General features: G+C 38.4%; 1 protein-coding gene across 8 annotated transcripts in view; it reads left to right on the top strand.

Annotated features, from left to right (window-relative positions):
* rgs8 (regulator of G protein signaling 8) overlaps positions 1 to 13,056 on the top strand; it is a 78,886-nt gene extending 65,830 nt beyond the window's left edge. For all 8 annotated transcript variants that reach the window (XM_008122366.3, XM_016998093.2, XM_008122368.2 and 5 more), the window contains 2 exons: positions 2,724 to 2,890; positions 4,322 to 13,056. In XM_008122366.3, the coding sequence (XP_008120573.1) occupies positions 2,724 to 2,890; positions 4,322 to 4,504 (350 nt within the window). In that variant the 3' untranslated portion in view covers positions 4,505 to 13,056. The remainder of the gene's footprint in view (positions 1 to 2,723; positions 2,891 to 4,321) is intronic.
* Positions 13,057 to 13,819: the final 763 nt, after the last annotated feature.

The following is a 13,819-nucleotide window of genomic DNA, read 5'->3' as shown; positions in this document are numbered from 1 at the left end:
TCAACACAGGAATAATGGAATCACAGAATTGGTAGAGACCTCATGAGCTATCCAGTCCAACCTGCTGCCAAGAAGCAGGAAAATCTCATCCAAAGCACCCCCAACAGATGGCCATCCAGCCTCTGCTTTAAAGCCTTCAAAGAAGGAGCCTCCACCACACTCAGAGGCAGAGAGTTCCACTGCTGAACAGCTCTCACAGTTAGGAAGTTCTTCCTAATGTTCAGGTAGAAGTTTAAAGCCATTGTTCCACATCTTAGTCTCTAGGGCAGCAGAAAACAAGCTTGCTCCCTCCTCCCTATGACTTAGGAGGCTTTCTGTGTTGTGCTGGCTCCAGTGAAGACAACATTGCACCACAGACCCTGATGGCAGTTTCTTTTCCTAGCTGTGAACGTTCCTCCTTCAGGAAGCGAGGCAGCCTTTCCCCCTGTTATCCTTCTGTTGACAAAGACCTTTCAATTTAGCAGTTAAACAGATTGGCTTTAACCAACTGGGTGCTATTCCTCCCCTTACTAATTTGTTTCAATGGTGTTTTCAATCTGTTTACTGCTTCAAGTGTGTATGTTTTATCTTATTTGAGAACTGTTAATCTTGTTAAGTGCTGTTTGGGAGAAAGGCAAGGTATAAATCAAATCAAAGTGCCTTTTTAATCTCTCATAAAAAGATATGTTTAAAAAAAAACCTACAAAATACCTTTGACTAGTTGTGATAGCAAAACAAGAGCACTTCTTTCTCCTGCCTTCACTTTGTGAGCAGAGGCCATGGTGATGCTGTTCTGTCTAATTTCCCCTGTCCTAAAATTTGTTGCCTTTCTTGGAGATACAAAATATGCAGGTTACACGAGGCCAGAGTAGAAAGGCAAGGGGAAGAGAAATAATAAAATAAACACTCTGAAGTACAAGTCTCTTTTCTATAATTTGTTTTATTTACAAGGCCAAGGAGTAAATCCAGTGCAGGAGGCTAGTTAAAAATCTTTAGGACTCCAACTGGTAGTTCTGCCCTTTGACTTCTTTAAATTGCTTTCTGGGGTACAACTCTGCATATTTCTGGGGTACATCTTTCTCATCCGAGGAGTCATGAGAAAATGCTTTTGCTTCATCAGTGTCTCCGTTCTTTTCCTCACGTCTTCTGGTGATCATTCGTTTTTTGGAATGTAAGTAGTGAGGAAATGAAGAAGACAAGAATGATACAAAAATAATACAGTCAGGAAACGCATGATGAAAAGCTGTTTATGTGTTTGGTTTTTAAAAAACATTTCCCTGAGAAGCTAGCTGGTAACAAGCTGTGGGTTCAGAAAATTTGTAAACCGATGAACTTGGCTCACAAGGCAGTGACTTCAATTGCCAGCTCCATGTTGGAGACAGATCGCTCTTCGCCCATCCTTTTGTACTTGCCTTGTTATCACAGTTCAGGATTTTGAAAATGTGCACACACAGTCAGAGTGATTTGCCTAACTCTTCCAAAATCCAAAGTGCTGCGGACATTGATTCACATTGGACTGCTTCCTGGACGTGACACATAGAGAACTATTCCCCGAGAAAGTGAAAGATAGCACTGAGTAACAGATTTGAATGGCAAATAATATTTATATACAGAAAGTGAATAAAGCCAATAACATCTATTACAAAGCATTCACGGAATTTCCAAACTAATCACAAGTCTTGCTACAGATTGGGCTGAGAGGAAATGAACAGAGAGAAAGATGTGAGAGAAAGTTCTGACATGAATGCAAAAATTGATGCTAGTTCACCACCATCATTAACTAATTCCAACACCATGTGCTTAACATGATTGTGAAGGAATGACAGAGTCGGGAAACAATGGCACACACTTCATCCTGCGTTGTCGAAGGCTTTCATGGCCGGGATCACAGGGTTGTTGTATGTTTTCCGGGCTGTATGGCCATGTTCTAGAAGTATTCTCTCCTGACGTTTCGCCCACATCTATGGCAGGCATCCTCTTCCTGCAAACATATTTGGCATAGTATCAACCTGCCTTGGTTTAGCAATGCAGTAAATGCCCCATATCTGTTGTAAAGGCAAAGTGGGAAAAACTTAACCTCAAAGCAAACTTACAATAACACAGCCCAACCAAGAAGACTGACTGCCTTCAGAGTATGGTGTCTTGGTTTTTAGGCCTGTTCCTGGAATAATTTGGAGTGCTGATTCAAAAAATTGTACTGGATAGTAAGCATTGGCTCTAGTTTCTTAGATATTGTTACATTTATACTGGAAATTTTGAATAATACATCTCTGCTTTTGGTATGAAATAAGTAGATTTCTATGTAGTATACTTTTCCTTTAATTTTTAATTATTTTCTTAGTATTATAATTAGTATTATTACTAAAGATACTTAGTAATTAGTATCTTTCAAGGATAATTTAAACATTGCATTAAAATGTCCTGATTTTTTTATGGGTGAACAGAATGAAGAATGGTATACGGGATATGTTCTGTATCCCAAAACCTAGAGCTGATAGAGAGAAACTGGTACCATTTTTGGAATCAGCGGGTCAAATATGCTCAGAAACAGGTCTTAGATTTGAAAGAATGACTGCACAATTTTGAGAAAGTATTGCAAAATCAGTGCCCACTGCATTTATTTTATATTTAATGTATATGCTGTCTTTCTCCCAATGGAGGACTAACAGTGGTACATAGAATGCCCAAATAGAAAAAATACCAAATTTTAACTCTGATTAAAATTCTTTTCTATCTTTTCTCAGATGGAGTGGCTGCATTTCGTGCCTTTTTGAAGACAGAATTCAGCGAGGAAAACCTAGAGTTCTGGTTGGCTTGTGAGGAGTTCAAAAAGACAAGGTCTACTGCTAAACTGGCATCCAAGGCCCAGCGGATTTTTGAAGAATTTGTTGATGTGCAAGCACCACGAGAGGTTAGTAGACAGGAGGTATAGTTATGTTCGCTGTATGAGTTTTGAACAGTGCCTTGGGGATAGACTGGACATATTATTCATTTGGACTACAGCTACTAGCATCCCCAAGCCTATTTGACTAGTAACCATACTGGCTGGGGAATTCTGGGAACTGACATACCTTGCTGTAGTCTTGGGAAAAGTTTGGTGGAGGAGAGCTGAGATACCACCTCATCGGACAGGATAAATTTCAGGCTGATTCCTCTTTAGTTTTGTGACTGATCCCGCCAGTCCTGCTAGATGGTGAATCTCTGCCTTAATCCCTGATCCTTAGTGTTTGAAACAGATTTCCTCTAGAATTACTCTGTATTTGTGCCATCCATTTTGCTCCGAGTCCTGACCAGCTTCCCTGTGCTTGCTGGATTGCTGGCTCCCTTGGTCTTCATGATGTGATTTGTTTATATCTCTGGGGCATTCAGAAAACAAGTGTATTTGGATCATACGGCACTTAAAATTGCATAAAGATGGACCCCATTCAACAATATACCTTCTGGAGGGAAAAGGCTGCAGCAGTGTTATGGCAAAGGCTGTGAATACATGAAACAACAGGTGCCATGGCTTGTTTGTTTGTTTGTGTACTTAATTTTTGTGGCATAATATAAATAATTTTTTATTTTCATAGAGCGCAGCCTTGTTTGTTGTTTATTCTTTCAGTCGCTTCCGACTCTTTGTGACCTCATGGACCAGCCGACGCCAGAGCTCCCTGTCAGCCGTCGCGACCCCAGCTCCTTCAAGGTCAAGCCAGTCACTTCAAGGATCCCATCCATCCATCTTGCCCTTGGTCGGCCCCTCTTTCTTTTTCCATCCATTTTCCCCAGCATCCAGGGCTGTACCCGGGGGGGGGGGGGGGGGTAGGGTTAGATTTTTAACCAGGTTTAAAAAAAACTGGTTTAATCATAAATTTTAACTGATTAACCAAATCCCCATGAGTGTCCACTGAAGTGTATCTGTCTTGAGTGTCCACTGAAGTTTATTGATGGAGCCTGATTTTGAAATTATTTTGTGTTATGGAAGTACTCTTCATGATTCACTAAAAAAAAGTCTCCCCAATTTTTTCTGGCTTTGGCTTTGCCAGCATTATCTTCTCCAAGCTTTCCTATTTTCTCATTATGTGGCCAAAGTTGAGCTCAGCCTATTGTATATATAAAATGGTAATAATTCTGATTAAATCAATTCAAATTTCAGGTTGCAACACAAAAAAGTTTGGAAAAGTCAAAGGGACGTGTGACTACTACAAGGCACTGTATGTCATTGTCCTAAATATGCCCACCCTCCAATTTTCAGCTGAAAGGAAATAGATTGACTTGGAGAAGAGAGACAAAATTGCTATATTATGTTGAAAAAGAGATGTTTTTTCCGCTCTTAAAGTATCTTCTTTTACGTTTTTTAAAGGTGAACATAGACTTCCAGACACGGGAGGTGACAAGACGGAACATACAAGAGCCCTCATCTTCCTGTTTTGACCAGGCTCAGGGGAAAATCCACAGCCTTATGGAAAAAGACTCTTATCCCAGGTTCCTGAGGTCCAAAATTTACACAGACCTGCTATCTCAAACCCAGAGAAGGCTCAGCTAAAGCAGGGCTGGAGCTGGGGAGCTTTCCCTCCTTAGTCACCATGAGCTTCCTGCACTGGGCCAAATCCATTTCCATATGTGAATTCAAGTTCATTGGTGTTGCAACAGCAGTAGAATGAGAGGAGGAATGGAAGAAAATGGAGAAACTGGGCTGTGTATATGTGTAAAAACATTTCACAATGTAAGTCCAATGGTCTCTTTGTGGTCCTCATTTGTGTGCACAGGCACGTCTTGTTTTTAACTGAAGCACATGTACACAAAGAGCAACGAAATCATTTGCAGCCGATGCTCTTTTTTTGGAGTGTAACATCTGGCCTATACTATATGCTGAGTTCACCAGTCACAAAGTGAAGCTTGCTAAAATGTTACTACACCAGGCCTGTCTGTAAATAATCAGCAGCAATGGGCAACAGGCAGCAAAACTCAGATCACAGAATGAGTTCCTACAGAATGTAGGAAGAGGTTGCCGTTGTTAGAAAAGTCCAGAGATCAAGGCTGGAAATTGAAGATACAATGTAGAAAGAACAAGACAGATCACAAATTCTATCTTTAGTCAGAATAGTAGCTAATAATACATAAATTAGGGTATAGGATGGTGGCGGGCAACAAACAAACAACTAGGTTGCAGACAAAAAAAGACAAGTAAGACCAAAGCTTATGTGTTCCTTTGGTTATTTATTGCCATTTTGCAAAGAATGGGAGACCTGACCCAAGACATTTCATCTAGTCAGATTTAGATGCAAACAGTGACACTTGCTTATCCAAATCAAGGTACAGAATACCGAAAGCTAGACACAGTGTTTTGGCACATGAAGCAGAAACTCCCCAAAACACCAATTAAGGAACTATGTTAAATGGCCTTTTGAAACACCAAAAATCTACTCCCTCAGGCAGATGTCTCACTCTGCTCAATGGTAGGGCCATACTTGATCAACAATCAATCTTGGATCCCAACTGGAGTTTGAAAAGATAGTAAACCTGCAATCAATTCTCTTTTTATATATATATTTGCATTCAAATATTTTATTTCAATCAATAACCAGCATTAAATCAAACTGTAAACGGTAAATAAAACATATGGTTAGGCATTAAAATACAACTTTTAAAAGCAGAGTTAAGAGACAGTATTAAATATGAGAGTTAAAACAGTATTAAATATTTCTATGTTCAAATAACAATAAAAGCTAAGATAAAATAATAAAACATTTTAAGACTGTGACACCATCTTGCGCCCGCAAGCTATTGCTGCTGCACAGAAGCTTGCAACTTTAGCAGTTATTTCAGAAGATTTTGCCATCCCCCCCCCCCCCCATAAAGATCAAGTAGACAGAATATATTGCAAATAACAAAAATAACTTTCTGGCTTTGCACCGCACATTTTAGTGCAAATATTATGACACAATTAGTGTTCAATGGAGCATGTATGTCATCATATGCTGTTTACGGGTAAGAAATTCTAGACTAATCCTTACCCAAGGTCCCACAGCACTATTTCCCTGTATATTTGGATATTCACCAATGTATTATTATTATTATTATTATTATTATTATTATTATTATATTTATTTATGTATTTATTTATTTATATTATAACCCACCTTTCTCCCCAAGGGGACTCAAGGTGGGTAACAGCCACACACTTGGATGAATTTAAACATACTGATGAAGTAAGGCTGAGATAAGCATTTCTGTCCATTTGGACAACTATTTCACAGGCTGAAGAACCTGTGCACATGTGGCAGTGCATGAACTCACTCTTAGGTCAAAAGCTCAGCTTTCTATGGTTTTGTATTAGTATGACCCTGAAGCATTCTCTACCTCTTGAAAATGCTGTCCCTTATTCATTTACACAGAACACAAATTCAACAGCCATTGCAAATAGTTTTGCATTTCAAACCAAATATGAACACTGTTCTTTCTCCTTTTCATTTGAAATGTCAGCTCGGCCCCCTTTGCAAAGAATGGAAACTGAAGCTAGGAACAAAAATGGCACTCCCTCTGTGTGAAATGCTGGTCCTGGAATGGAATTTTAAATATTTTTTTTAAAAAAAATTACAGGGTAAAGAGCAAAAGGCTTTCTCTAAGAAATAAACAAAAATCTGAAAAAAATCAGTACTTTTCCATTATCCGAGTGGAGGCCAAAAGAGCAGAGGCTAGAAAGAGAAGGATAGTTCATTTTACAAGAGGAAAGGGTGTTTGAAGGAGTAAATCATTTCCCCCTGTTTTCCTGTTATTCCCCCTACCCATGTTGCCATTGTGAAAACAACTCTCATTTATTATATGGGAAAGGGGTGGGGTGGGATAACCAGTGAAAACATGGGAAATTGATCTCCTCCTTGGACTATCCTTCTCTGTCTAGTGCCTCCTTTTGGCCTCCCTGGATAATGAGACAGTACCAAAAGATCTATAAGATATTCTCACCTGATTAATTGTGGCCAGTTTTGCTATGGGAGAAAAGATTTGATTTTCCAGGTGCTAGGAACAGTCTTCAGAAACCTTTCCAATTGCAAGACTCATCATTGGCCTTTGCCGGCCAGGGCTGATAGGAATTGTCCAACTCATCGAAGGGTACCATGTTGGAGAGGGTTGTCCTAAAGAAGGAGGAGTTACACCCAAGTTTACAAATTCTTTACACAATTCACTAGACATTAATGAAAACTTCCATTCTCTGCTTTCCTGCACCAATGGACCAAGGTGGCACTGAATTCTACCATTATATTATTTATAATCGTCATTGACTGTTATTTATTGTTCACAAACTCATGCTGGTGCTCTGCAAACATGCAAGCATATATAGTTCCTGCTCAAAGGGTACTTGCTTAGGCAACAACCATCTTTTGCAGATGAAAATCCAAATCTTGAAGCTGTTTGAGTATGTGAATATAGCTACTAGATATTGTGCAGTATTTACATCTATCTCCTCACAATACAGGAGCATGCCCAATTCTGTATGTATTATGCATATGTTGTATTTTAGTACCTAAGATACACAACTTAAAATAGACTTTATGTAGACACCCGCTGTTTGCTAATGCTCCAAAACTCTGCAGAAAACAAATATTTTATAATAGACTTTGTGCTGGGATTGGGGGAGGGATGTTGTTGGGATTTTATGCAATAAAGAGAGAACAAGGAAACAGGGTTCTTAAACTACCTTTCACAGGGAAGGGGAAATGCATGTTTGTTTCTTTGTCTTGTCATAGACTTTTGTGTGATATGTCTTTGCAAATATGATGTACCCTATGGTTGAGAAGCATTGATGAGATATAAGAGGCAAGAGTGAAAATAGATGGGTGAATCATAAGGCAGAAAACGGCTTCCATTTATAAAGTCATTACCACCTTCCTAGCCACTTTGGTGAATCCAGATCACGTTTTTTTTTTCTGTATGGATGCTTTTCGTGGATGCCAGATGTATTTATTCCAGCAGTCTCTTATTTGCAAGTCACCTAGGCAAATACTTTTAACAAAATAAACTGAAGCAAACTTGTAACTAGGCAAGATAGCACCAAAAATGGCAAAGGTTAAAAGCTTTCATAACTTTAAAAATAATAGAATCTTTATCATGCTTTATGAGGAGCGGCTCAAAGTGATGGGTCTGTTAAGCCTGCAGAAGAGAAGGATGTGAGGAGACATGATAGCCATGTATAAATATGTGAAATGATGTCATAAGGAAGAGGGGCTGCCTTGGAGACTAGGATTCGTAGCAATGGGTTCAAATTACAGGAAAGCTGTTTTACAGGCACTATTAACACCTCTCTTGCTGCTCTTCAGGCTACAGTCTTATAAGACCTAATTGGAACGGAGACCCACAAACTCTTATGGGCATACTTCTGAGATTATATGTTTCATCTTGGGATGTTTATAGTGTTCCCTCACTACTTCGCGGTTCGCTTTTCGTGGATTCGCTGTTTCTTGGTTTTTCAATAAACTTTAGAAGACTATTATAAATCATAAAAAATATAATTTACAGCCTAAGGAAGGGAGGAAGGAGAAGCCAAAGGGAGAGAAAAGGATCCCAAGCAGCAACAGGAGGAGAAGGAGGCAATTTATCAACATATAAAATAGTGTATAACTACTAAAATAATATTAAAATAAATATAGCGTCCCTACTTTGCGGATTTTCATTTATTGCAGGTGGTCTTGGAATGCAATAAGTGAGGAACACTGTAATTCATGATAGCAGGGTGAATGCTGTGCCTATGCTAAAAATACCATCCTCACCCGACTGTTGAAATTGAGGGATATTAGCACAAGCTTTCTGCATCAGTGTCATGCTTGCTTTTAGTCCAACTGCTCAGATTACAGGAAAGGGATTCAATATGTTTATAAATTTATTATGAAAGGAAGCGTCTCATCTGAAACCATTAATGTTTTTGTAAGGAGGTCACATGCACACACTCATACAGGGGGACAAAAATAGCCTAACCCGTTTAGAGTCACGTTTTAATGGAGGGAAATTGGCATCCATTGTGGACTATAATGCTAACATCACAGCTTCATTTGCACTAAAACAGGCCTGTGATGAATGCTTTTTTCTCATATTAATAAATCCAAAGAATGGAAATGGGACCTCAATTATTGTAACAAGCTCTATTATCCTATATCTCCTCAAAGATAAGTATCTTTTCTTTCATTCGGCTTTTATCAACAACCCAAGGAGAAAATATTCTCTCAAAATTACCATAGCCCAAAGATATTAAAAGCCATTACATTATTTACTGCATTTATCCACTTAACGTTTTGTGTGCGTCAGACTCCACTATTACTAGAATTATTTATGACTGATGGTCAATTTATGTTCAACGTAGGGCTCATTCAAGGTCCCATGGGATTCAACATCTCATGCAAAGCAAAAGTAGGAAACTTCTGGCTCTCCAGATGTCTCAGTTTTGGAAGCTCTAGCAGCATGGTCAATGACTGCAGGGTTTATAGTTCAAAATATAAATATGGGTCAGAGTATTCCCATCCTTTTTTTAAATATAATTTTTATTGACAAGTTGTTTTCTATTAGATATAATACAGCAACAGTAGAAATACAACAAAAAAAAAAATAGACGAGAATGGGGAAAGAAAAGGAAAGACGAGGATAAGAGATGGAAAAGGAGAGAGAGAAAAGAAAGAAAAAAATACATATAAAAACATTATATGCATTTTGACTTTCATTTACTTCATGGTGTTGTATAAAAAAGATTTCACATAAACCTAGTGTACTTACTATTGTTTCTTCAAGCATCCCTTTTTTATCACTAGTACTTCAGGAACAACAATTTTTCTTCTCTCTCATTTATTCAGATTAATATCTTAATTTTTTTCCCCGTTTTTTAAATATTCTTTGATCCCATCCTGACATGCTGCTCCCTCTTCTAGCAGTGTCTGCAGCCAGGTCACAGTTTACTTGGTCACAAGAAAGCTAAACAATTGAGTCTTTTAAATGAGATGACATTCTAACTAGAATTTTGCAGACATGCACAATTTTATATGTAGTTTGTTTCATATATTTGACTCAAGAAACAGGACCCAGAATGTGGCTGTGGCTGTCCCTATAATGCCTGTCAGTTGGGGATTGTTCTTGATGGCTCCCATTGAGTCTATAGAGAGAAGGCTTAATAGTAGCTATAGTGTTTGGAAAAGTCTCCAGGCTCCCTTAGCCATTTGGAAAGTATAATCCAGAAGCATAACTTTCTGAAACTCTGCATTCTCCTCACTATATAATATTTTATATTTACTATGTCCAGTGTAAGTGGATAGCTTTCAACCAACAGTCCAGCAGTCCAGGAGAGCAGAAATCTGTCAACTGCCTACAGTGGGTAATCCAGCCTTCTTCACCAATAGGTATATATACATATATACATATATATACATATGCATATATACATATATATATATCTGTAGCATTTCTCTGCACACAATGATGGAGATGATATGCATAGTCATTTATAAGTTCCCCCGCCACACATAATTTCATTAATCATTTTTTTGGATTTACTATTTATTTATTTTTTAATTCATTCAAATATACATACATTTGCGAGTGTTTGTTGCATACAGTGCAATACTTTCCAGCGATTAGTCTTTCATAATCATTTCTCACATAATATATTTTTAATAAGAGGTCACAGTCTTCTATTTAAATAGTACATATAAAGGTATAGGCTCCAAATTAATATCCATTTCCTCCTTGCCCACACTCTTATAGCTTCCCCTATTTACATTTTTAGATTAATTTTACATTGAGATATTGGATCATTGGTTGCCATTCATTAATAAAGTTCTCTACATTTCATTAATCATTTTAAACCATGGATGATTGAGAAATTAAGTCCCGATGTTTCAGGTTAGGCTGTAAATCTTTGTTTTGTTCTTAGTTGGGAGAATGGACATCGAAAACTTCAAAATTCCATCCTTCTGTAGTGAGACTTGATTTTTTGTGTTCTGTTACTTTTTTTGCAAAAATTGTACAAAAATAGGACTTTGTGTGAAAAAATGATGGTCAGAATGCTGTATCAGTTCACACTGTACTTAACCAAATAAGTTTTCCTGGCCTGACCATGCTCTGATCATCATCAGAATAGACATCTTTGTCGTCATGTAGCTGATGAATGATAAAGCAGGGTTGCTGTGTGTTTTCCGGGCTGTATGGCCATGTTCCAGAAGTATTCTCTCCTGACGTTTAACCCACATTAATGGCAGACATCCTCAGAGGTTGTGAGGATGCCTGTCATAGATGTGGGTGAAACGTCAGGAGAGAATACTTCTGGAACATGGCCATATAGCTCGGAAAACACACAACAACCCCGTGATTCCGGCCATGAAAGCCTTCAACAACACAATGATAAAGCAGTTACTCTTTCAAGTTTCACAATCACTACTTATTCACAATTTTGACACTACTGCCTCGATTGTAACCCCTTCCCCAACTTACTTTACTACGGGAGAAGGAGATCATGCTCAAAGAGATTAGGCCAAGAGAAGTTAATTAGATCCCATTCTTGACATGCTTCTCTTTTTTCGCTTTCTTAGCTAAGTAGAATCTGATACAGAATTTTCATGCTTTTTGCACAAAACACAATAAAAAGGAAGGGGAGTCTGCTGCATTTCCCCCCTGCCCACAAGAGTGAAGAAATTTTATTGGCTGAGGAAATTTTCCTCTTGAGGTATGAGGAATTTTGTATTTTTTTAAACATTCTTAATTCCAATGTAAACAGAGCTTACCAGCCCCTACCAGACAAATGAGCAGAAAAGAACAAAGCGTTTCAGGGTTTTTTTTTGCACTTTCTCAATTCTGAAACACTGTTTTTCATTTTAGAAAAATAACCTTCAAATGCATGTTTTGAGAAGAAATAGTTTAGAACTGTGTATTTTAAAGAGGAAATAAAAAGTGAACATTTTCACACATACAAATTGATGTCGAAATGGAATAGCAGAAACATGATATATGTGAGAGAATGAAAACAGATTCATGCATGCGACCCTACTTTATATAGTCTAGTTCTTTAATATATAAACTTCTGCTACATAGGTGCTTGCTCTCATAGAGAATAAAAAAATCCTTGAAAAAAACCATAGAGTAAGTAAGCAAAATGGAAGCAACAGGAAGGGGCTGCAAAGTGTGAAGTCTCTCTAAGCCAGTGGTTCTCAACATGTGGGTCCCCAGATGTTGGTCCTCAACTCCAAGAAATCCTAACAGCTGGTAAACTGGTTGGGATTTCTGGGAGTTGTAGGAGACCCACAGGTAGAGAACCACTGCTCTAAGCACTGCAACTTTTTGGGTACAGTTTAGTTGAGTCCGTTCATGATTGGATAGATGTACCTTCCTTGGTAAATATGTGTTCTCTGGTATAAAGCATTTTTGTGTCTTATGCTATATATATTATGGTAGAATAACATATAAAATATGCCAGTGTGGTGTTAATGTTGCATTTTGTGTGCACTATTTGGTAGTGGAAGTTTTCAAGTTCTCCTAGGCTTCCTGTTACTCAAAGCAGCATAATCGAGCACACTGAACTGAGTATTCCTTGATATAGTTAAGTAAGTAAAATAAAATAATATGTTTACAACTTAACAGAGCAATATCAAAACATACCTTATGCCAATCCCTCAGTGCCTCTCCTCCCTTGCAGCTGCAGCTCTGCTCCTATGCCACACTGGCAAACACCTTGCTTCAATTCTCTTCCTCCTGCCAAAGGACTTTGCATACTGCATTTTTCATACCAAGTGAACCATAGTCTTTGGAAGCAACCCTAAAGGCTATACAGCTAGATTTAACAGTCTCATGAAGGGGCTCTTGAGACAGGCTTGTAAAATGCATCTTCTCCTTCCCTTCTTCCTGCAACCATTTCATGCATGCTTTGATATTGGTGACATGTTCAAGGGGAAAAATTGTTTTCCAACACTGGTTTTAAAAATGTCATCCTCTAAGTGTGTGCAGTTTTGTGTTTTAAACTCACATGAATCATAGCACTATATGACTGAAAGAATAAAATGCTGAATGGATTTATATGGGAGTGAGCACCATTTTGTTGAAAAGTAAATAATAAAACTTTAATACTCATCCTGACTATAATATGTTTTCCAAATAAGAAGAAAGGGAAGAATGGGCATTTTGAGACCAAGTGGGAAAAGTAGTGTTTCCCCAAACTGGTCCAAATATTGACATGAACTTTGTCTGCCGCTCTCCACTGCCTTGTGGTCATTTGAGAGGCAACTATGATATGGAACTATGGACTGTGGATCAAGTGGTACCATTGTTTTAGACCCATATGTGTTTGAAAGATCAAGGGCTCCTTCACGCTGTACAAATGTTGCACTCTGATTCCATTTAATGGCCATATCTGAATCCTATGGAGTTTGTTGCTTGAACAGAAGCTTTGGAGGAAATCTCTGGCTGAAAATTTTAAGTGCTCCTGGCTGAAAATTCCTGGCTGCAGATGCAGACTGCAGCCAGGAAATCAGAAGACGTTTCCTTCTTGGGAGGAGAGCAATGACCAATTTCGATAAAATAGTGAAGAGTAGAGAAATCACACTGGCAACGAAGGTCCGCATAGTTAAAGCAATGGTATTCTCCGTAGTAACCTCTGGATATAAGAGTTGGGCCATAAGGAAGGCTGAGCGAAGGAAGATAGACGCTTTTGAACTGTGGTGTTGGAGAAAAATTGTGAGAGTGCCTTGGACTGCAAAAACATCCAACCAGTCCATACTCCAGAAAATAATGCCCGGCTGCTCACTGGAGGGAAGGATATTAGAGGCAAAGATGAAACACTTTGGGCACATCATGAAAAGACAGGAAAGCTTGGAGAAGATCATGATGCTGGGGA

This window comes from Anolis carolinensis, chromosome 4 (assembly GCF_035594765.1).
Source record: "Anolis carolinensis isolate JA03-04 chromosome 4, rAnoCar3.1.pri, whole genome shotgun sequence".
Taxonomy (NCBI): domain Eukaryota; kingdom Metazoa; phylum Chordata; class Lepidosauria; order Squamata; family Dactyloidae; genus Anolis; species Anolis carolinensis.
Note: the sequence above shows the minus strand (reverse complement) of the source record. Positions and strands in the feature narration are given on the sequence as shown.